This window comes from Peromyscus leucopus, chromosome X (assembly GCF_004664715.2).
Source record: "Peromyscus leucopus breed LL Stock chromosome X, UCI_PerLeu_2.1, whole genome shotgun sequence".
In the NCBI taxonomy this organism is placed as follows: Eukaryota; Metazoa; Chordata; class Mammalia; order Rodentia; family Cricetidae; genus Peromyscus; species Peromyscus leucopus.
Window position 1 is genome coordinate 99,871,154 of NC_051083.1, and position 25,374 is coordinate 99,896,527.

Genomic DNA, 25,374 nt, shown 5'->3' on the forward strand with positions numbered 1-25,374 from the left:
TTCTAATGCGTGGCACAAAGCAGCATACAAAAATCTTATATCATCCTTTTAATATCTACCTAATATATATCATCCTTTGAATGTCTACGTAATATGTAACTTTTCTTTTACTTAGAATGGCTGTCTCTTTTCTTTTTAATTTTGCTAATGCTATATAAGTTTTACTGAATTTCTCCAAGAAGCAAATTTACTCTTGAACTTTCTCTTTTACCTCCTATTTCCATGTCATTGATATTTGCCCCTTCTCTATGCACCTTGGGCTTAATTCACCTTTTGACAGAAAGTTCATTCATTCAGTGACTCTTCTTTGGGTTTGTTTTCCTCTCCAATCCCTACTTTTAAATGAAAATAAGTTTATTCATTTGAGATCTTTTAAAATATGAACATTACAACTATATTTTTTCTCCTAAGCACTGCTTTTTTGTTTCTCATAGTTTTGTTATGACATGTTTTCATTTTCTTTATCTCAATGTATTTTTAATATCTTATGGTTTCTACTTTGACTCACTATTATAGGATCAAGTTGCCTAATTCCCAATTAATTCCCATATATGCAAATTTCCCAAATTATCTTTCCATTAGTGAGTTCTCCTTTTATTCCTTCAATATTGGGAAGTATACTTTGCCTACTTTCAATCCTTTTAAGCTAATTGAGAAGTGTTTCCTGACTGTTTGGATGTCCATTTGGAATAATGTACAGTCTATTTCGAAACTGTTGTGGGTGCACTTAAGAAGAATGTATATTCTGCTGTTGTGTGGAACACTCTTATAGATATGTATGTGCTATTGCTGTGTGGAACACTCTATAGATATCTATTAGGTCTGTCTATATTATAGCATACATCAAATCCTGTAATTCCCTGTTAATTTTCTGTTTATTCAGTGAGTTATGGAGTAGAGTCTCAGTAATATTTTGGAATATGTAATCTGATTTAAATTATATTAATTATTCTTTATGTATTTTTATATTTTTTTCTTTAGATTACTATTTGTCCATCATCAATATGTCATCTCAACTGCCATTTTTATTACTTTAGTATCTGTTTAGTTGAAACTATTACATTGTGAAGGCTACTGTACTTTTATTTCAGCTCACAGTTTGGGGAGAAATTACTTAATCTTCTTGAGATTTCTGTGTCTGTGATGAGCTGCTTCTGGTTCTGCTTTTGAGATTCTTGCATGGTCTTTATAATTTGACTTTTTGGCCTTCTCACTTTATTCTTTCTTTTTATTTTATTTAAATAACATTTTCTTTTCCTTTATCTTACATAATGACCACAGTTTCCCTCCTCTCCTCTGGTTTCCTCACCCTGCCACCTCCAATCTACTCCCCTTCCCATCCACTCTTCCTCTGTCTCCATTCAAAAAGGGGCAGGCCTGCCATAGTCGTTTTATTATGCTATCTCTATATATGATCATTTTAAACTTTATTTTACTTGGAGTTCATGGTGTTTATTGGATATATAGAAAATTAGTTCTGTTCAAATTAGTTAAACAGTTGACCATTACTTCTTCAAATGTTCTTTCTGATCCTTTTGTACCTACTTCTTTTTGGAACACCAATTTTGTATGTATTGGTATACTTGAGGGTATCTCACATGTGTCTAAGAATCTCTTGAGTTTTCTTCATTCTTATTTTTACTCTTCAGAATGCATTATCACAGTTGGTGTCTCTCTGTCTTTGTATCTATCTCTGTCACTCTCCACATTTGCTGTTTATGTCTTTTGACATACCTAATCAACTGTTGAGTCTCTTATTAAATTTTCATATCAATGACTGTGTCAACATTTTTCCATACTTTCCTCCTATTCTCTCCATTTTACTTTCAACTAAAATACAACCAACAATTTTTTTTAAGTTCAACACATGAACAAGATTTGTATCATTTGTCTTTCTGTGCTTGGCTTATTTCATTAAGCACAGTAATCTCTAGTCCCATCTACTTTGTTGCAAATGCCAAGACTGTATCCCTATATTGTACCATCATGTACATACATTAAATTTTCTGTAAGCACTCATCAGTTCATGTGCATGTGTTGTTTCTATTTCTTGGCTATTATGAGCAGTGTTGCAAAGAATGTGGAAATGCAAATATTTCTTTGATATACTCATTTAATATAATTCAAAATATAACCAGTAATGGTATTGCTACATCATATTTTTGCTACATCATATTTTAATTTTAATTTCCTGAGGAAAATTCAATACTGTTCTCCATAATGACTATACTAATTTACACTCTCAATAACTACATGTAAGGGTTCCCATTTCTCCACCCCTTTCATCACCATTTACTATCTTTTTTCTTTTCTTCCTGGAATCCTCCAAACTCTATCTCATTGTGACTTTTATTTGCATTTTTCTTGTGATTACTGATGATAAGTAGGTTCTGAAATATCTGATTGTTTATTTACAATTCTGTTGAGAAATTTTTTCATTGGTGGTTTATAGGTTTCTAACACTCCTATTGAGTTGTTTGAATTCCTTGTACATTCTGGTTATTAGCCTCTTATCAAATGTACAGTTTGAAAGCAATTTCTTAATTCTCTAAATTTTCTCCTAAATCTGTTGACTCTTTCTTATGCTGTGCAGATTTTTAAAATAAAATTTGATATAAACCCATTTGAACATTTCCACTTTTGTTTCTCATACTTTAGCATCTCCTCCAAAAGTCTTCCTCAATCCAGTATTCTGAAATATTCTCCTGTTTTCTTTACATAGTTTCGTGTGTAGTGTTTAAATCTTTAAACTACTCTGGTCGATTTTTACACATGGCAATAGAGAGCTCATTTCATACTTCTGCAAATAGACCAAACTATATAACTGTCACATATATACAGAGGGCCGAGTTCAGTCCCATGCAGGCCCCCTGGTTGTTTGTTCAGACTTTGTGTGTTCTTGTGAGCCAGGTTAGTTGTTTCTGTAGGTTTTTTGTGATGTCCTTGAACCCTCTGGCCCCTACAAACCTTCTTCCCTTTCTTCAGCAGTATTCCCAGATTTCAGACTGTTTGGCTGTGGGTCTCTGTATTTTTTCCACCAGTTACTGGATGAGGGCTCTCGAATGACAATTGGGATAGTTACCAATCTGATCACAGGAGGTGTCTAATTTAGGCTACATATTCACTATTGCTAGGAGTCTTAGCTGGGAGTTTTTCTTGCAGCAGGTTTCTACCTGACCCCCAAATGCCCCCCTTTCCAGTCATCTCTTTCATTATACTCCTCCTCCATCCACCCTTCAACCTGATCCCTCAAGTTCCCATCCCCACCCACTCCCAGTCCACCCAGGAGATCTCTTCCCAGGGAAATCCACATGCCCCCCTCTTGGGCCCTCCTTGTTTTCCTAGCCTCTTTGGGTCTGTGAATTTAGCATGGTTATCCTTTACTTATAGCTAATATCCACTAATGAGTGAATACATACCATGTTTGTCTTTCTTGGTCTGGGTTACTTCACTCAGGATGATTTTTTCCTAGTTCCATCTACCACATTTTTTTTCTTTATCCATTCTTTAGTTGAGGGCTGTATAGGTTGTTTCCAGGTTCTCACATTACAAATAAAACTGGTATGAACATAGTTGATCAAGTGTCCTTATGGTATGTTTGAGCATACTTTGGGTATATGCCCAAGAGTGATATAACTGGGTCATGAGGTAGATTAATTCCTAATTTTCTGAGAAGCTACCATATTGATTTCTAAAGTGGAGGAGAGTTCCCCTTACTCCACACGATCCCCAACAAAATTGTCATTTGTGTGTTGGAACTTAACCATTCTGACAGGTATAAGATTGTGTCTCAGAGTCATTTTAATTTGCATTTCCCTGATAACTAAAGATTTTGAGCATTCTTCAAGTGTTTCTCTGCCACTTGCGATTCTCCTGTTGAAAAGAATCTAGACACCCCAAAAACCCCAAGTAATCTAATTATATAAACACTTATCAATGAGTTTTATTTTTCTATTGTTTTCTTCTTATTCTTTAGAATCTCTCTTTTTAAAGAACATTCCTTATTAGTTCTTGTAAGATAAGTGTGATGATGATAAATATTCTCAGCTTTCCCTTTTCTAATTTTACCTATATCTCTCCTTAATCTCCTTTAAATTTTTTATCATATTTATTAATTTGTGTGTATTTTATGGGTATGTACTTTCTACTGCATTGTGTGGAAATCAGAGGATAACTTGTGGTAGTCAGTTCTCCCCATTCAGCTATGTGTTTCCTAGATATTGAACTTTCATCATCAAACTTGGTGATATCACCTTTAGCCAACTTGCCACTCTATGAGATGGAGCATTTCTCTTTGACTACAAAAAAAATACTTTAGGAACATCAATCAGATTTCTCTGATAGACTCCTGATTCATTCACCTGTATTAAAGTTCTTTGGTTTTACTTAAAACAAATACGTCACCTAAAAGTAAATATAAAATTGCATTTATTGTGACTTATGAGATAAACCTCCTTTTCCCTTTCTACTAATATTAAAATTTTCTACTTCTTTTAATTCTGATATATCTATTTGTGGTTCTGTTGATTTATATGACTTAGGGTTGATTGAATTCCTAGATTTGTAGATTATTGGATTTTTTAATAAATTTGAGAAATTTTCAGCCATTATTTTAAAAACATTGGTTCTCTTCCTTTCTTTCTTTCCTCACTTCTTGGTATTTTGTGTGTGTGTGTGTGTGTGTGTGTGTGTGTGTGTGTGTGTGTGTGTGTGTGTGTGTGCATTTTAATTCACATTCTGTTGGCTAAGCTCGTCTATTGAGGAGTTTTCAACATATTGGTTAGGAATCTCAGCTGTCTTTATTGTTCTCAAGGTTCAACTTTTCCATACTATGCTGTAAATAAGTCAGTTTCTCTGAGAAGATATTTAAAACTATTAACTTTATTGTCCGTTCTCTCCCAAGAAGTAGAGTTGGGAGGGATGGGGAGTCCAAGTGGGTTTTCTGAATAATAAATGCACTGTAGTCTCTGAGTACCTGAGGAACAGTTAAGTTTTTGGCTTGCTTCTCTTGACATGGAACCACCGCTTTATGATCTGTGAAAATAGCAATTTAGGACTCTGTGCTTTCAGCAGTAGCATACACAAAATAGAGCTTCTATTGTCTGAGTGGGGCCTGAGCAGAATGATGTCCCTGCACTCACTGTTGTCGCACTCACTGTTGTCGCACTCACCCCATAGTTTCTATGGCAGGATGAAAGTGCTGCTGTCCTGCCACTGCTTGAAATGTATACTTCAGACTAAAAACTAGGAGTGTGGGAAAGCCTTATACACTGGCTGTATTTTGTCAAGGGGCCATCTCCCATCTCATTGAGTTGAGAAGTGGGAAGAATACAACGTAGATTATTTAGACACTATAGAATCTCACTATTCATATCGAGTACTAGTGACTTTCCTGATTAAGTGTTCCTTTTTGTGCTTCATGCCTCCATGAGTATTTCTAGAAACGTCTTCCTCAGTGATTAGGATGGAACCCAAGACATCTGGGTATGTTTAGGCAAGAGCTATGTGATTGCTCTACACCCCATCCTCCATTGTTCTTTTGTAGTTTTTAGTAGTATTTCTGAGTAATAAGTTGGCTATGCCTTCCTTTATTATTATTTATATGGATAATATTCTGTTCTATGAACATAATTATTGCCTTCAGTTAGTCTAATATTTTTAAATATCTTAGATAAAGTCTTTATCTGATAAGTTCCATATCTAGGCTCCCTGGGGAAAAGGTTTTACTGGCTATTTTATTTATTATGCATTGGCCATATGTTTTGCTTCTTTGGATTAGTATACTTAGTGACTTTTCTGGACTAATTGTACAAAGTATATATTCTTTATTAAAAAGTCTCTGTCTCGTTAGTTTAGTAACTCACTATATATTCTTTATTAAAAAGTCTCTGTCTCGTTAGTTTGGTAACTCACTGGTAATTAGATAAAGATTACTTTCATGCCTGGCAACAATAAATCTATGCCCTTGCCAGAGTCTGTGTTATTGTTGGGACACATTGTCAGCAATCAGCTAGGGAGTTACAGATCTCCTGTGCACTTTACAGCCTGCTTGCACAGGGCCTCAGAATCAGCCAGAATTGAGAGCTTAGGGCCACCTGGGATCTTTGCAAATCACAGCCTTAGGAATGGTTGCATACTTAGACAGAGAAATCTAAATTATGAGAACTATGTTGGAGTTTCAGACATCCTTATGAACATAGTTATTCTTCAGCTTCTCCCCTCTTTCTGCTTGTTCCATCCACATGCAATTGTTAGCTATTGCTTAGGCAGCTGAATCGTTAGAACAATTGCCAAAAATGTTTTCCAGAACTGTCCCTCAGAGAGAGCCTTTTAGAATTGTTTAAACTCCTAGGCCTATCCAACAAAGAAAAGCATTTAGTTGGTCTTCCAGAACGAGACCAGACATGACAAATAGCTATATATTTGAGTTCCTGGATTTGAAAGATCTGCTCCATTTTTCTATTATTGTATCAAGACCAAAAGCTGTTATTCAAGGCTGCCACTGATATGGGTAGCAGAAATGGTGAAAGCTTTGATTCTTGACAATAGCAAGACATTTTTCTTGAATCAATATTTCCTCTGTTGTTACTCTTTGATTACTTTCCACAATCCTAGAGTGCTAATTCTGTTTTCCTCCAGGTTTTCTGTTGCTTTTACTAAGAGTAAAAAATTTGGAAGTCTAACTGTACTATTTTTATAGAAGTCACATCCATTCTGTTTTCCCCCAATAACCACCTTCTTCTACTTCTTCTTCTTCTTCTTCTTCTTCTTCTTCTTCTTCTTCTTCTTCTTCTTCTTCTTCTTCTGCTTCTGCTTCTGCTTCTGCTTCTGCTTCTGCTTCTGCTTCTTCTTCTTCTTCTTCTTCTTCTTCTTCTTCTTCTTCTTCTTCTTCTTCTTCTTCTTCTTCTTCTTCCTCTTCCTTCTTTCCTTCTCCTTCTCCTCCTCTTCCTTCATATCTTCCTCTTCATCCTGTTATTATTATTATTATCTAGATTCTTATTATTATGTAGAGGAGGCTAGGCCCAAACTCACAGAGATCCACCTGCATCTGCCTCCTGGTACTACCACACCAAGGTCAGTAAACTCTGGCATTGTCTTTTAGATACACCCCCTGCATTTAAATTGTTAATATAGGAAACAAAGTGTGCCTCCTTAATTGATCTCAATTGTTAGTTATTTCCCACTCAGAAATAACTAAATTTGTAAGAGTGGAGTCACTTTAATCATCCCCATCATGTGAGTATAATGTGTACATGCAGACGCAGACAGGCAGGCAGGCACACATGGAGGGTCTTCCTGTATATCCACGGCAAGGGTGAAATTCACTATGTAGACCACTCTTACTTTAAATTTGTGGTGTTTCCCCTGAGTCTGCTCCCTGAGCATTGAGATTCTAGACACATACCACCTAGCCTAGCTGCTATATCACATTTAATCTTATATTCACATATTTATGTATTCTTCACTGTTTCTTGCTCATATCCTTTCTTTGTGTCCTCAGAGACTTCATTGAAGCATTTTTCTTATACTGAAATCTACCAATACTTCTGTTTCTATTTAATAAATATATTTGCATCTCACCTTCAATTTTGAGAAATTGTTTCACAGGAAATAGAGCTGTTGATCAGCCATTTATTTTCTGTCCACTTTTGGGATTTAGGTGTCTTGGTGACTTCATATTTTCTGGTGATGTGAGCAAATAATCACATATGCATTTTCTTACTAATGATTTCAAATTTTTATTATATCATCTTTTAAATATATCTTTGTAGTGTTGAGGCTTAATCTAAGGCCTCGAGTATGCCAGACAATTCATATACACTCTATTTTATATTTTTAAATCAGAAAACTATTTGTCCTGGTGTGACAGTTTGTCGTTTGTGTTTGGAGTTGATTGCACTTTAGAGAAATCTAGGTTGAGATTTTTTTTTAGCAATTTCTGAAAGTATTAACCTCCATTTTCTCAAATATGTTTGTTGCTCCTTTTCCTCTCTAACCCTCCAGGAACACAAGATGCTCCATTGAATATTATTTTATATATCTCAGCCTTTATTCTCTTTTGTTTCATGATGTCATTCATTAATCATTGATGTTCCAGGCCTCTGAAATTTTCAATTTGGTCATGAAGTGGTTTTTCGAGTTGCTTTGAATATTATAAACACCAAAATTTCTACTTGTTCTTTTTATAGTTTCTCTTCTATTAACTTGCCTTTTTAAAATGATACTGTTTTAGTTTCATTCATATTAAAGTACGTACATTGAGGTTTTTAAGTCAAGCCCTGTGATCAGTCCTAATCTATTTACATTTAACTTTCTATTTTTAGATTCCATTTTCTGCTTTTTTTCAGTTGAATAACTTTACTTGAAGAATTGGGTAATGTTACCTACTTTAACATTCTAGAATTTGTTTCATTTTGAGAGGATTATTGTTTTTCCCTTCTGAGAGGCAGTTAATGATCAGTGCTCTAATTGAAAAATCTGTTCTCACACTGTGGGGCAACTGATACTTCTGCTCAGTTTTCTTGGTTTCTTGATCCTTCTTTGTATCATGTCTTAGAATTTCATCTGAACACATGTAGTTTTTAGAAATATATCTATTTCAAATATATATTTGAAATCTGTGTGCTTTTTAATGTGTTACAAGTTAAATTTCAAAAATACAGATAAACTTTAAAATGATCATCAGCAACCTATTGAGCACAAGTATATGATCCAATGTCTGTTGATCTCACAAAGAGAGGCTACCTTCTCTTCTATATAGAAAAAAATTAGCATTGCATTTCAGTACTTGTATTGAACTCTTAGCTTCTGCGTGTTATTATTTGCAGTTCTAGGAAATCACTGTTCACTTTCTTATCTCAGTGATTCTGGTTTTAATAAGGCATTGTTTTCCCACTCGAGACTTCAAAAGTGAAAAAATTTAAAAACTTAGTTTCATATTGTCATATGTGCTATTTCTATATGTTATAGATACAATTTCAAATTATTTGTACTTCACAGCTTCATTTAATAAATGAGGATAAAACAAGTAGTCTGCTAGATATGCTTATGAGTCTGGAGCTCTACTTGCCTTGAATTGAGTTGAATTTCCTCCTGATAGCAATTCCATCAGCCTTAAGAAGTTCCTTTAAGCAATTTAATGAATGTCCATGAGCAATTTCAGCTTAGTTGATGTGGGAAAAAATAAGTCTTAATCTTACTTTCATTTATGAAAGTTATATCCATTTTTTGAAAAAAAAAACATGACTTGACAGCTGTAGGTTCCTTAGGTGAGGTTTTTCCTCAGTTCTCCTAACAGATCCTTATGTTGTCTTCCATTTTCCTGATTTTGATGTAAAGTGTCCAGTGGTAATCCCCTCTGAGATCTGTCATTGTTTCCACCAGTACCTTTTAGATTTTAAAATGTATATTCTTAAATAATTCCCCATGGTATTGCATTCTATTTCTTTTGAATTTGTCCTACTAAATGTTTGCTGAGCTACAAATTTTTAGAGATTCATACTTGTTCATCAAATTGAGCCAGTAGTTGCCTTTATTTCCTCCAGCATTTTCATACCCCATTCTTTCTTCTCTTGTTCTAAAACATTTGCATGTCTGACACCAGTTACTGAAATTCTTTTGTTTCTCTAATCTAGATTTCGTTATTCAAAATTTTTCATGGTCCTGTCCACAAGTTCAGGTTCCCCCTTTTCACCCATCTCTAACAATCATTTTAAGTTAGTCCATCTTACTTTTCATTCAGAGGTTTAAATTTTCCATTCATTTGTCTTTACATCATTATACACCTTTGTGGGGCAATGGGAATCAAGCTTGTTATATTAAGTTTCTATTTTTAGTAAGGCATAACTAAGAGTCTAGAATGCATTGTTTTCCATTCCAGAGTGTTACATTTTAGACTGGCATGCTGGTCATTTGCTAACTGGTCTCCTTGTTCATGCTGAGGTTTCATTTCATGCTACACTACAGTAAGGTCTGGATCACTACTGAGCATTTTCCCCCTTATGTTAGCAACCTTCAGTGCTAGCAAGGTAGCAATGGTATTTCATCATTCTGACTGGGACAGACTTCAACTAGAACTATACCAGCTTTTGTATTTTTTCTGTTCTTGATAGCTGCCACTCTCCATGAGGTCTTTTTTTTTTCCTCTGTGAGGTTTAAGAAGTATCACTTGTATATGAGCAACCTAGTCCTCAAGCAGGTATTTGAAGGGATCGTATACACATATTTGCCTCTCTCCCACTCTGCAGTAATCCTCTTCTACTGTTTGTCCAGGAATTAGAGCAATTTGCAATGCACCTTTCTGCCCTCTGCCTCCCTTGTCCAGCAGGATAGCTAGTCTCATCTTAAGTACTACTTCCCATCCCATGATCAAGACATTATACCCAGGTAGAAACATAAGCATAGGTCTATGTGTTTTCCTTAAAGCCAGTCTACTCCTAAAAAGAGTTGTCTCAGACTTCAGAAAGCTTTTGATGTGATGGCAAGTTGAAATCTAGGAACTTTGTCAAGGCTAAAAACATAGATCCAAATTTTTACAAAGATGTTTATTGATTTATTTTAATTTGGTTTAGTTTTTTTTTTTTTTTTTTTTTTTTTTTTTTTTTGGTTTTTCAAGACAGGGTTTCTCTGTGTAACCAGACCAGGCCGTCCTCAAACTCACCCACGACTGCTTCCCAGATGCTGGGGCTAAAGGCATGCCCCACCACCACCAAGCTACAAAGATGTTTTCATTGTGCTTAAGCTTAGATGATTTACATTGACTTTCAAATTCACCAGCTACTGCTTTTACTGGTATTCCCATCCAGCTTTTCAAGGAGTGTATTTTACAGTTGCGAGATTTTCTTTCATTTTTATACCCATTTTGAATTTTCCATTTCTTTTTTTTTTTCCTTTTATTTTATTTTACAATACCATTCAGTTCTACATATCAGCCACGGATTCCCTTGTTCTCACCCCTCCTGCCCCCCTCCCCTTCCCCCCAGCCCACCACCCATTTCCACCTCCTCCGGGACAAAGCCTCCCCTGAGGATTGAGAACTACCTGGTAGACTCAGTCCAGGCAGGTCCAGTCCCCTCCTCCCAGACTGAGCCAAGTGTCCCTTCATAAGTCCCAGGTTTCAAACAGCCAACTCATGCAATGAGCACAGGACCTGGTACCACTGCCTAGACGCCTCCCAAACAGATCAAGCCAATCAACTGTCTCACCTATTCAGAGGGCCTGATCCAGTTGGGGGCCCCTCAAGCTTTGGCTCATAGTTCATGTGTTTCCATTCGTTTGGCTATTTGTCCCTGTGCTTTATCCAACCTTGGTTTCAACAATTCTCGCTCATATAAACCCTCCTCTTTCTCGCTAATTAGACTCCCGGCGCTCCACCCGGGGCCTAGCCGTGGATGTCTGCATCCTGATTCCTCAGTACTTGGATGGGGTTTCTGGCACAACTATTAGGGTGTTTGGCCATCCCATCACCAGAGAAGGTCAGTCCCGGCTGTCTCTCGGCCATTGCCAGCAGTCTTTTGTGGGGGTATCTTTGTGGATTTCTGTGGGCCTCTTTAGCACTTTGTTTCTTCCTTTTCTCGTGTGGTCTTCATTTACCATGGTCTCCTATTCCTTGTTCTCCCTCTCTGTTCTTGATCCAGGTGGGATCTCCCGCACTCTTTCCCTCAACCCTTGCCGTTCATTGCTCCCACTCATGTCCAGGCTGTTCATGTAGATCTCAGCCATTTCTCCGTCATTGGGTGTTCCCCGTGTCTTTCTTGGGGTCCTGTTTTCCAGGTAGCCTCACTGGTGATGTGAGTAGCAGTCCAGTCATCCTTGTTCCACATCTAGTATCCTCCTATGAGTGAGTACATACCATATTTGTCTTTCTGAGTCTGGGTTACCCCACTCAGGATGATTTTTTTCTAGATCCATCCATTTGCCTGCAAACCTCATGATGTCATTGTTTTTCTCTGCTGAGTAGTATTCCATTGTGTATATGTGCCACAATTTATTTATCCATTCTTCAGTTGAAGGGCATCTAGGTTGTTTCCAGGTTTTGGCTATTACAAACAATGCTGATATAAACATAGCTGAGCAAGTGCTCTTGTGGCATGATTGAGCATTTCTTGGGTATATGCCCAAGAGTGGTATAGCTGCATCTTGGGGGAGAATGATTCCCAATTTTCTAAGAAAGTGCCATATTGATTTCCAAAGTGGTTGTACAAGCTTGCATTCCCACCAGCAGTGGAGGAGAGTTCCCCGAGTTCCACATTCTCTCCAGCATAAAGTGTCCTCAGTGGTTTTGATCTTAGCCATTCTGACAGGCATAAGGTGGTATCTCAGAGTTGTTTTGATTTGCATTTCCCTGATTATTAGGGATGTTGAGCAATTCTTTAAATGTCTTTCAGTCATTTGAGTTTCCTCTGTTGAGAACTCTCTGTTTAGTTCTAAAGCCCATTTCTCAATTGTACTGTTGGTCGTTTTGATGTCTAATTTCTTGAGTTCCTTATATATTCTGGATATCAGTCCTCTGTCAGATGTGGGGTTGGTGAAGATCTTTTCCCATTCTGTAGGCTGTCGCTTTGCCTTGTTGACTGTATCCTTTGCTCTACAAAAGCTTCTCAGTTTCAAGAGGTCCCATTGATTGATTGATTGTTTCTCTCAGTGTCTGTGCCCCCAGCTCCCATCCTTCCTGAATTTTCCATTTCTACAGTTACTACAGTTATCATTTCTGGGTGTTTATTTAGCATATTTATGATAAAGTTATTCTCTGTTCATTGTAACACTCATATTTATGTGTTTCTCTGTTTCTGGTGACTTAATATCACCTTTGGTATATTCCTCCATTTCTTTGTATCTCTAGTAACCTTGTAAAAATGTTATTGCAGAAGTCTTGGATGGTCTGTGTTGTTTTAACAACAGTGAGCTGCAGCTTTGCTTTCCTTATACCACCTCCATCCTAGTTCTTCTGGCAGTCCTGATGTCTTTATTCCCACTCGAAGTTCAGTTAAACAGCAACTTTTCCAGTTCCAGAGAAGGCCCTCAGGGTAAGGACATAGATGTGGAGATTCAGTTCCCAACTTTGAGTGGAATGCCTGCGTTCCTTAGAGTTTCTTCTCACTTCTTGTTCAGTTTCAAGTACCTACAAATGTTTTGTTATTTTTGCTCAAAAACTTGTTCTGAGTTTCTGAATGTTATTATTAGGAGTATATATTTTCTATAAGTTTCTCAACCACTACTATAAAATGCTCTTTTTTATATTTTTATATTTTTTGTTGAAAATAGTTTTTTCATATAACATATTCTGATTATAGTTTCTTTTCCTGTAGGTTCTCCAAGATCCTCTCTACTTTCCCACCCACTCAAATCCACATTCTTTCTTTCTCTCACTATAATACAAACAGCCATCTAAATAAGAAGATAAAAACAAACAAACCCATAAAGGACCAAAAAAAGGAAAAAAGGGCCAAAGAAAAAGCACAAGAAACAAAACGCACAGAGATAGACACTGAGATACACACAGAAAACCCATAAAATAAATAAAATGAGAAACTACAAAATATAATGAAAGATCTGTGAGGTTAAAAACAAAACAACACCAAAAATCTCTCCAAAAATACTACTGAATTTGTTTTGTGTTATACTACCACGGTTTTTAAAGAGGCTTCTGTAATTGTTTGTTATGACTCTAAAGCTGATTTTAATACTAACTACTATAACATGAAATTTGTTTTAATTTTGATTGTGAAAAAAGTAGTTTATCTAACCAATAAATGAAATTTGAGACTCCATTGACTTAGCTATAAATATATGCAAGACAGCATAAAAATAATTTGGATGTTAGAATTATATCACCGACATGTACTGCAAATATTTTCAAATAACCTTGAGTTGTGGCAGAAACAGTGTCATATGATGGATGCTCATCAGCTGTTTCTAAATTTCACTGGACTTTGTTACTTGCTGTGCTAATTAAAACTCATGCACAAAACCAGGACTGCTGGCATAGGTCTGTAATAGCAAGCACTCAGGAGGCACTGAGGCAGGGGGATCACAAATTTAAGGCTTGCTTGTGTAACAGAGCAAATTCAAGGCCATCCTGAACAATTTAGTGAGATTGTCTTAAAATACAAAATGCAAAAAGAGAGCTGGGGAGGTGGCCCTATGTTCATTTACCCGAACCACAAAAAGAATACACGTGTTACTATTTCTAAGATTAAACTAGTTTGGCTCCTTTGAGATCACTTATATATCATTTTGTTTTCGTTGAGGGACCCTATTCTTAAAAAGAAGTACACAAACAGAAGAAAAGTTTAAACCTTTACCTCAGACTTTCCAGGTTCCTTTTTTTGTTACCAATACTCCCCCTAAAAGTCATGACTTTGTAATTTCCCCTTTTAAAATAATTATGTAGTTAACCTGCATCTATCCTCCAGAACTTTGAACACAAATAGTCAAGAAGATTTCATGTTGATCCCCTGCGAGCACCGCTAACTTACCACAAGGCAAATCGAGCCCTGTAAGAGCTCGGTCCTTCCCCCATGTTCTCACAGTAGATCAGTAGATCGTGAGCCATCTGCCTGCAGCACCGGCTTCCAGCCGGCAGCTACCCTTGCTTTCTTCTCCTTTAGCACAGTGGTCCTCAACCTCCCTAATGCTGGGACCGTTTAATACGGTTCCTCACGTTGTGGGGACAACTAATCCTAAAATTATTTTTGTTGCTACTCTATAGCTGTAATTTTTCTACTGTTGTGAATCATAATGTAAATGTTCGTTTTATGATAGAGGTTTACCAAATGGGGTTGTATAGTCTGATTTTCTTTGGACTACCAGCTCTGGAATAATGACACAGAGACTTATTATTAAGTATGAAAGCTTGGCCTTGGCTTAGGCTTGTTTCCAGCTAGCTCTTATAACTTCAGTTAACCTGTTTATATTAATCTACATTCTGCCATACGGCTAGTTACCACTTCTCCATACTGTTTGTCTGACTTCCTCCATGTCTCACTGTTGAATCCCTCATGCCAGATTCTTTCCAGAGGTCCTATCTCTGCCCAGAAGTCCGGCCTGTCCTATTCTGCCTAGCTATTGGCCGGTCAGTTTTATTAAACCAAACAGAAGGTGCCCTAGGCAGCTGAGGTAAAACAGAGACACATCTTCAAGCAGAATACAGAAAGATTATCCCAGCAGGGCTGCGACCCACAGGCTGAGAACCACTTTTCTAGTCTAGTAGCACTTTCTGAGAGTCATTGTCACTTTGTATTTACAATGGAACTTTCTAAAGATCTCAGCAACTCATCCCTGACCTTTAACCCCCATTTCTCTCTTCTGTGTGTTTATTAGAGAGCTGAGGCCACCATCTTTCTGAGGCTTTATTTTCCTCCCGGGACCTAAGTGTGCATCTTTTCCCAGGTTCTCTTGTCTTTTTTCCCCAACCTCTTCATATTTATTTATTCTCCTGGATATTTTCTTCGTAGCATATGTGTGCCCAACTATCATCTTATTGCTAAGAAAAACTCATTTGATTTCTCGTTGCTGAATGGAATCAAGAAACATCGATATCAACCATTTTGTCGATCCAGTCAACAATTCAGTGAATTTTGCGACTTATTTCTCCTTTCTGTCACTTTCTGGCTTTCTGTATAGCCCCTGACAATTACTGTCACCTATTCATGCTTCCAACAGTTCCCATAGAAACGAAAATCACTCTGCCCTTTCGTCATTTTTTTTCTAATTGTATCTCTTTGTCTGCTTAGGGACCTTTATCTATCATTTGTAATGGTTGTTGTTCTCTGCTTGTGATTCTCTTAAGCCCACTATGTTTACCTTCTATGGCTAAGCTCCTTATCATCCATACAATAGTAACCTTCCTCAAGCTACATTAGTTTATGGTAATAATTTGGCTATCTCAGAGAGTTCCTGAAAATTTCTTCTCCCCATGCTACCAGCCATAATGTACTTAATACCAGAACCTCCTTCTCCCACTTCCGCCAAGTGTACTTTCTGTTCCCCAGGCATTCCTCTTGCAAACTCAGTCTCCTCATGACGTCTGTCTTACTGTCTTCTTTTAGATCACATTTCCTCAACATGATATGAGGAACTCTTAGCACTATACTAGCAGTCACTGTCCTATAAATACATATGTACACATATATACCTATTCACATTCACATACATATATGCCTGTGTGCTTTCTTGGTTCAAAGCTAAAAATCCTTGAGGTTACAAGTTTAGTGTGGGTTCCTTAAAGTTCCCATGCCACCAACACCAGAATTAAATTAGTCCTCACACATACAAAATGCCCGTTCTCCAAATGTTAGTAACAATTTTTCATCTGAAAATTGAAGCAGGTCTGTTTTTCTATATTCTTCTTTTGTGTTGATTTTTATTTATTTTCTTCTCTCATGTATTATAACCTGACCAAAGTTTCCCCTCCCTCCTCTCCTCCCAGTGCCCGACACACACAAACACAGAGATCCTCTTCTGCTTTGGTTCCTAATAATAGTCTTTCATCACATGCTGTTAACTATGATGTTCAAGAGACTCACACCAGGAGGCAAGGGATTAGTCATGTCAGCTTGGTCCACCTAGATGTCCTTGAATAATAGTCTCTCTGCATTACATAATACTTGAAAGTAGATGTATCAGAGGCATCTCCAAAGATCCACAGCAATTCTCTAGTCCATAGTTTCATATTGTTGGGGAGGCTATCCTAGGAAACGTATCCATTTGTCCTTTTCATGCTACCATTCACCAGTCATTTATTACCTATATCTTGACAATCTCTTTATTATTCTGTTATGACTTCTTTCTCTCTAAGCAACAATGACCTTAGTTTTAAAGGTAAAGAAAATGTTTACAACTCTAGAACTATTTGTGACTCTTGTGGCATATTTTTTTGTTGTTGTTTTCCATAGTATTGCTATGCTGCTGTACTGTATTTATTTTATAAATACTACTACTGGTGTCTACTGAAGTTTCTCAAACCAGGTTTACTAAATATGAGAACAATTTGACAATTGTTGTCTACTCAACAATGATTATAATACACTATCACTTATAAATCCAAAAATGATTTAAAAAAATAAATGTCCCCCTTAGTATCATTGACAAATGATATTATCTGATGGTTTGAAAAGAACTGATCTGTGTTGCTTGAATTCAAGGTTTTAGGAACTAATATAAATGCATTTATACATAGACTACTCTAGATTTACTTTTTTGAATAAAATAATTTAATGAGTCTTATATGAGAACAGAATAAGAGAATGCATGTAGACAAAGTTTGTAATGTAAAGCAAGTGTAAGAGTCAGTAATACTCAGGCTTACATTTGCAGTAAAATAATTTTAATAATGAGTTTTATTAAATTAGAATGAGATAATGCATGCAAATACAGTATGAGAATCAGTAAACACTCATAGTTAATTTATTAATGATGGTCTTTAATGAGTGAGAGTAATAGTGACAGCAGTTATATTTTAAATGCTTATTGAAGATTCATTTTATTTTTAAATAACATTAATAATTAAGTTATAGTAGTAGATTGTATTTTGAATAAAATATACATTGTAGTAATGTGCAATGTTTTCAAATAACTTAAAACATATATTTCTGAATTCAATATTTCTATACTGTTAAGTTAGATTTTATATGCTTATTAAAAATTCATTTTTATCTTAAAATACTAGTAATTAATAACTGTTAAAAACTATTTTTCAAAGTTTGCAAAAATTGATAAGATAATGCATGCATAATATTTGACAATTTATTAGTTGAAATAACACCTGCAATTTATAGCTTACTCAATTATAACTTGTTTTAGCTGTTTCTAATATCCTAATATGACACAGCCTTACCAAAGTTAACTTCAGAAACATTAAATTAAATTAATTCCCTTAATAATTATTTGTGTTTTTTATTGTCTGTATTGAATTAAATAATATATGAACTACATGGAAAATTTTTAAATAATTGAATCATATAGTAACATACAGGAAACACTAAGTAAATGTAGTTTTTGTCTTTGAAATTATTATTGATATATGATGCTAAAAGCAGTTCATTTCTACCCTTCTTACTTGATCAAATCAAGGATGTAAAAAATACCAAGGAGTACATATTTGCTAAATTTAACTTTTCTGAAGTTAGCTTGATCAAATAATAAGTGCCTTTCTGAATTTTTATAAAAATAAGTTAACGCATTTAAGGTATATTATTGGTAGTAGTACTGCTATTTATGCTTAATGGTATAATAACACATTCATTACCATTGCTTGAATTGAAATTGATAAGGAAGACTTTGCATATCTGCTAAATAACTTATCTACAAACACAAAACAGGTGTTCTCAAAGCTTTTGGTTTAAGGACCCTTAATACATTTTAAAACACTTAAGGACTCCCAAGTATCATGATATATTAATTAAAGGCATGTGTGCTTCCAAGTACTGGGATTAAAGGTGTGTGCTACCACTGCCTGGCCTCTATGTTTAATCTAGTGGCTTGTTCTGTTCTCTGATCTTTAGGCAAATTTTATTAGGGTATACAATATATCACCACACTCAAGGACTTTTATTTATGTGGATTATACATTGTATCAATAGTATAAATATTAATGTTTGTGATATTGGACATTAAAAGTTTAAAAAGACCTAATGAATTATTTTCCTTTAAATAATGATAATAAACTAAGCCTGCTTAATAGTAACATGTTACAAATTTTTATGATACTTGATACAATTTAAATTTTTTTCAGAAATAAAAACATTTTTTTGCAGGTTTGAATTTTTAAATTTCTATTTATACAAGATCTAAATCCCTAAATACAGACATGAATTCAATGAATTATGATGTTTCAAAGACAGAAAGATGAAAAAGGAAGCTTGTAATCAGAGTCTCAATAGGTGGAGATGAGGAAATCAAAAGTTCAAGGCCAGGCTGAGTTACATGAGTTTATGTCAATGAAACTCCCAAAATATAATAAAAGTTGGAAAATGAAAACTATACCCACGAAAGAATTATAAAAGTCTCAGAGACTCTGGGTCCTTGAAGCACACTTTGAGAACTGCTGATACTATTTTTTAAGTTATTAAAATATTAAATAAAATAGTCTGTGCGTGATATATTGTTATTAATGCTGTTACTATGATTGTTATCATTATTGATAATATACATATGGTGTTTTTAAAAGTGAAAGTCCTCTTGTTTGTTGACTGAATTCATGGCTTCCAGAAACAAAATTTATGATTGTACAGATTTAGTAAAGAGGTTAAACTACTTGACCAAATTATATCTATTGTAGAGGGTTTTAAGGAAATTAAGATAAAACATTTTTCATCTCTGTTATCCATAATACACACGGCTCAGCATGTGACACAGAGAATGGATGAAATAAAAGATAGCTATCAGATTTACACTTTCCTCAATGTACATAAAACTATACAAAAGAATTGGCCTCACAGGGACTGGTGAGATGACTCAGGAAGTAAACACCCCTTTCTCTAAGCCTGATGACCCATGTTCAGTTCTGAAAGGTAAAACCAACTCGTGAAAATTGCTGTCTTAACTCTGTAGGCATTCTATAGCATGCTCACATGCATGTATATGTGCGTAAGCACACACACACACACACACACACACACACACACACACACACACACACACAAAGGGAGAGGGGAACAATTAGCCTCCTATACTCAAATACGTAATAGTGATTCTTCCCCCGCCCCTTATTGTCTCTTGACAACAAGGCTTTCCTTAGATTCCTTAGGAAGACAAAAAAAAAAAAAATCTATTACCAGATGTAAATTCACAGTACTACAGAGCTGGGCTCTGAATGACATCAATGTACACCAGTCTTAAAGCCTTCCCTAGGGACTTCGATGTCTCTCAGAAGGTCTCAAAAATTACAGGAGTGGAAAGTTGGACCTTCATATCCAGGTACACCTACCTTTGAACCCATGCCTATAGAAGGATGACAAACTTCTTAGAGGAGTCTCATTTCCAGTCTTGGGATCTCATTCCCGAAGTTCTGGGGAGCAGAGGAGGCAGGGACTGGAGATGGACTGCTTTACTTGCACCCTCTGATGCTCTTGGTAAAGGGTCCTGGGAAGATGTACCAATTTTCTTCCAGATTTTTCTCATGAAATGGCTGTCTTCCCTGGGACCATAGCAAAGTTCTGAGTGATTCTACTCAACTCCAAATTTTTTGCTTTAAAAAGCATAGTTGAAAGGTGTCTCCAAATTTCTATGCCCTCCTCTACTTCCATACTTACATATCTAGGTCTCAAGCTCTAGGGACGCCTCACACATACCAGAAATTCAATGTGTGGAGAAAATACTTAACAATCATTTTCCAAACACTCCCCTTCTTATCTTCCCAGAGATTAAATACCAATAAATATTATCTATTTTTTTCCTTTTTGATCTTCCAGTCTAGTACATTGCGGTTGACAAGGACTACTTACATCAACTAGTATGGCCTTAAGATATTAAGTTCCTCATAGTTCCTTATGTGGTGACTGCTTAGCTACTGTCTTTGAGGGTATACTTCGACTTCCATTTCAAAATGTGGACATCTAGGAGCTCAAAGTTCCACTAGCCTATGACAGAATCTCACAGACACATTTGAGTTTGCCAAGGCTTTAACTTCTTGAGGATGCAGGAAGGACCGATGAATATTGCACCTATGTGTTGAGGGGACAAAACCTTTATGGTCTACCATAGTGAGTTCTGAAAGTTCCCAGAAGTTTTCAGCATAAGATCACTGTCTGTTCCCTTCCTTTCTGCTGATATTTCCTGTTGGGAATCCAGTTTATTTTCCTGGCTAATTGTCAATATCCTGAATAAAAAAAAAAAATCTGCCTCTCTGTCTGTCTGTTTCTCTCTCTCTCTCTCTCTCTGTGTCTGTCTCTCTATTGCCCTCTCCACCCTATCTCTTTTCCTTCCTCCTTTCCTTACTCCTTCCCACCCACAATCCCCTTTCCTTTCTTCCCTCATCCCTTCCTGTAGCCCCCTGTAATACCTTGAAGATATATCCTCAGCCTCATACTGTTTCTTGACCTTGAAACCATGTTGCTGATGCTCAAACACACACACACACACACACACACACACACACACACGACCTTGCCAAAAAGAAAATCAGTTGCTTCTGCTCACAGGTTAATTTTTGCATAATGGTGAAAGACAATCCAGTCAACCCCCCAGGCTATTGTAGACGGTGTACATATCATTGTTGTTGCACTTGAGTAACAGTATACTAAAAAATAAATGACTGAACTTAATGATATTACACAGGACAAATGTGAAGCTACTTCTTGGTTTAACAAATATTTATTGAGCACTTTCCACAAGCCAGGACAGTTCTAGGGCCTCCAAATAGAACAAAATGGACTCAGTCCACTCCTAGACATAAACGTATCTCCAATCGCTTGTCTCAAATGTGGAGATTCTATTCTGTTACAGCAATTCACAGAAAGCCATCATTATAAATTGCACCAATATGTTCTATGAGCTGCCTGGCATGCCATGAATAGCTTTCAACAAACAGCAAATCTAAATGCCTTTTGGTAAAATGCTGATGAATTGACTGTGCTACTGTGCAAACCTGCTCAATCATTGCATATGCTATAACGACTTCCCACCTTTTTGTTCCCCTAGGTGTTTCAGTTCCTATCCCTGTGATTGGACTGAGGGACGAAAGCAAAGTGTTCGTGAATAACACCACGTGCGTGCTCAACGACCCGAACTTCGTTCTCATCGGGTCCTTCGTGGCATTCTTCATCCCGTTGACGATTATGGTGATCACCTACTTCTTAACGATCTACGTCCTACGCCGTCAAACTCTGATGTTACTTCGAGGCCACACCGAGGAGGACATGCCTGAAATCAGCCTGAACTTTCTGAAGTGCTGCTGTAAGAAGAATGCTGGCGATGAAGAGAACTCTGTGAACCCCAATCCAGATCAGAAGCCGCCACCTCGGAAGAAGAAAGGAAAGCGTCCTAGAGGCACCATGCAAGCTATCAACAATGAAAAGAAAGCTTCCAAAGTCCTTGGCATTGTATTCTTTGTCTTTCTGGTCATGTGGTGCCCGTTCTTCATCACTAACATCCTGTCTGTTCTTTGTGGGAAGGCCTGTAACCAAAAGCTGATGGAGAAGCTTCTCAATGTGTTTGTGTGGATTGGCTATGTGTGTTCGGGCATCAATCCTCTGGTGTACACTCTCTTTAACAAAGTGTACCGAAGGGCTTTCTCTAAATATTTGCGCTGTGATTATAAGCCAGACAAAAAACCTCCTGTTAGACAGATTCCTAGGGTGGCTGCCACTGCTTTGTCTGGGAGGGAGCTCAATGTTAACATTTATCGGCATACCAATGAACGTGTGGCTAGGAAAGCTAATGACACTGAGCCTGGCATAGAGATGCAGGTAGAGAATTTAGAGCTGCCAGTCAATCCCTCCAGTGTGGTCAGTGAGAGGATTAGCAGTGTGTAAGCAAGAGCAGCACAGCCTTCCTCCAGGAAAGCTCTTGTAGGAAAGTTTTCCCCCTTGATTTTCCTAAGGATCATAACTAATGTAAATACTGCTGTGTGACAAAACAGTGTTTTGATAAACAGCTTTGCAAACCTGTACTTTACAATCATGCGTTAACAGTGAGATTTGGAGTTCTATATTTACTGTTTATGATAGATGGAGACTAAGTTATTTTGATTCCTCGGTGAATAATAGTGTTTGTGTTTCTCTCTCCCATCCTTCCTTATTCTCTTCCTTCCTTGCTCCTTCTTTGCTTTCTTCTTTCCTATCTCTGATTCTTTTGTGAATGTGGAAATATTGATGTTCATCTCAGGTGGCATTTGCAGGAGACCAGAATGATGCACATGACTGTGGTGATATCTCAAACCACACCTAAATTGACAGATTCAGTGGCATCTTTTCCAGGTTAACAGTAAATATGTGCTTGAAATTCTCACTCTGCTCATCTACACACATAAACACAGTAACATAGGTTCTGCCCATTGTGAATAATATCCATCAGTGAGTCAGAGACAGAACTTTCTTGTTACACATCGGGGTACAATTTGACATTGTCAGGATATTGTGTCAGTTTTTTGCTGCAATGTCTGTCCCCAAACATAGTGATGTTTTAACATAGCAGCTGGTTAACCAGGACTACAGAAGTGGAAGGATGCTAAAGAGATATACACACTAAACAGCTTTTTCACTTCTTAAGGACAATGTTCAAATTCTGATTATTATGATAAGCAAACTGGAATTAGTGTTTTCATTCTGGTCCTTAGTAAATACCTAATTTCACAACTAAACTGGGAAATGAGATCCCAGAGTTAATTCCCAATCCAGGATTCAACATCAATTGGATTTTGATCTCAGAATTCTGGAAATTAGTGTGCTACACACAAAGTGAAATTTGCATTTTGAGCCTTACCAAAATATTTTCTTAATTATGGTACCTCTATCTATAGGACCCAATCTGGCAGTCCATTTTTAAGTAAAACTAGTATGAGAAGGGTAAATAACCATGACCTTGGAAGTTTTACTTGATTAAGGACTTCTGAATTAGGCCCTTAGAATGTGAAAAAATTAATTGCAAAAGACGCTTTTATTGAACTCTGGGAAGAAAAGAAATACAGAGTTTCCATTTGGATTTTAAACAAAAGTTATCTCCTTTTCAGATCCTTCCAAACTCTCTAGTGCAGGAAAAGGCTGCAGCTAATTTGTGAATGTGGCAAGCTCTCCATTGTACTGCAATTATGTCCTCAAACTTTAAATCCTTGTTCAAATATAGTGTTGTGTTCCAATAAGTGTTGGACATTGTTTCATTCGTGGGCCTGCTGCTCTCTAAGAATTAAGTACCATTTTAATGAAACTGAAAACCACGAGAAGTTTTCAAACCTTGCTTGTCAGATCATTAAGTCTATGCTGTGTGCCGAGTATGCACATTCCCAGTAACTGTGTTTCCATGTGTGTCCATTTCACACAACTGTGGATAAATTTATGAAGAATTCATGATGCTATATCTTATGCCTGACAGTTACATGTACACCTTGGAGTGTGCCTCTTAGGATTTTGAAATTGCTGAAGGCAGAATCTGAACTTCAAAAACACACAGCATAGATTAAATTCAACAGTTTGCCACAGGGGCAGTGGGAGAGCGGCTGTATATGAGGAAACTCAAACAGTCCCTATTTGATTTACAACACTGCCAAATGTCAGTCAATTGCTTGAGCATGCCCAAACGTGACACAAAAGTCAAGTTTATCTGCCTGTTAGGTCAGTTGAACTGCATGTTAAAAAAAAAAAAAATTACCTGAAATTGAATGAGATGATCTACTACTTATTGAAATGAAAAAAAAAAAATGTCTGAAGAAACACAGCATGCATTGAGCATGAGTTCTGCACATACAGATGGTGCTGTGCATGTATGCCATGTATGTTGCATGAATCCACTGACCTGTATCAATGTAAGGCAGAGGAGCTGGTACAGAAAGCGCTGGAAAAAACTCCTTCAGCAATCCATAAAAGACATTCAGATCTGAAGTATTGTATTAGAGAAAATTGGAAACATCTGATTTCTTTCTTAACTATCAGGGCAAGCTCATAGCACATGTTTTACAGAGAAATAAAGTCTAATCCATGGAGTTCCAAAAGCACTAGCAATAAGTTGAGGGATAATAGGTTATAGCACATTTGTTAATAATTCTTATGTCATCAAGTAGTAGTACTTAATAGTACCCAACACAGCAATTATTCTCAACTTGTGTGCTATTCATAAGTTCTGTGCGGTTTGGTATGAAACTTATATATTCATTTGGAAATAAATCCTACAGTTCAATGTTAAATCTACAAACTTTTATAAATGTTTTAAAACAGTCCATGTGACAAATGTAAACGTGGTGAATTTACTGTCAAATCATTTTGATGTACTATTATATATGTATACTGTTTAAGACACGTGCAACAGACTGCCTTATATTATTTCCTGTAATTTTTCTCCTTTGTCAAATGGTAATTTTTGTGAATGGTTGCAAAGTGTTGTCTTATTCTTGATTCCTGTATGTTACCTTCTCCTGAGTTTTGTGAGACCCTCTCTTAATTTATTAAATTTATTAAATGTGGCCTAGTATGTCATGTGTCCCCCCCCTGTACATCGTTTTAATACAAAAATCTACCCTATGAATTGAAAAAGTGAGGTGGGTAGGGAGGAGGGAAGATCTGGAAGACCTCGGGGAAAGGGAAGAATGTGATCACAATATATTTAAATTTAAAAAATGTTTTAAATTCTAAAAATACAATTAAAAAGTAAATTGATCCTTTTAAGCTTATAAAGTCAAACACCCTCAGAAAATATCCCTTTCTATGACTGACTGTGCCTGTGTAC

At 36.5% G+C, this 25,374-nt stretch overlaps 1 protein-coding gene across 1 annotated transcript in view; it reads left to right on the top strand.

The window, feature by feature from the left end:
* Window positions 1-25,111, top strand: part of Htr2c (5-hydroxytryptamine receptor 2C) — a 201,712-nt gene extending 176,601 nt beyond the window's left edge. Inside the window, exon 6 of the mRNA XM_037199156.1 lies at window positions 21,640-25,111. Within this exon, the coding sequence (XP_037055051.1) occupies window positions 21,640-22,472 (833 nt within the window). The 3' untranslated portion in view covers window positions 22,473-25,111. The remainder of the gene's footprint in view (window positions 1-21,639) is intronic.
* The last annotated feature ends 263 nt before the right edge of the window (window positions 25,112-25,374 follow it).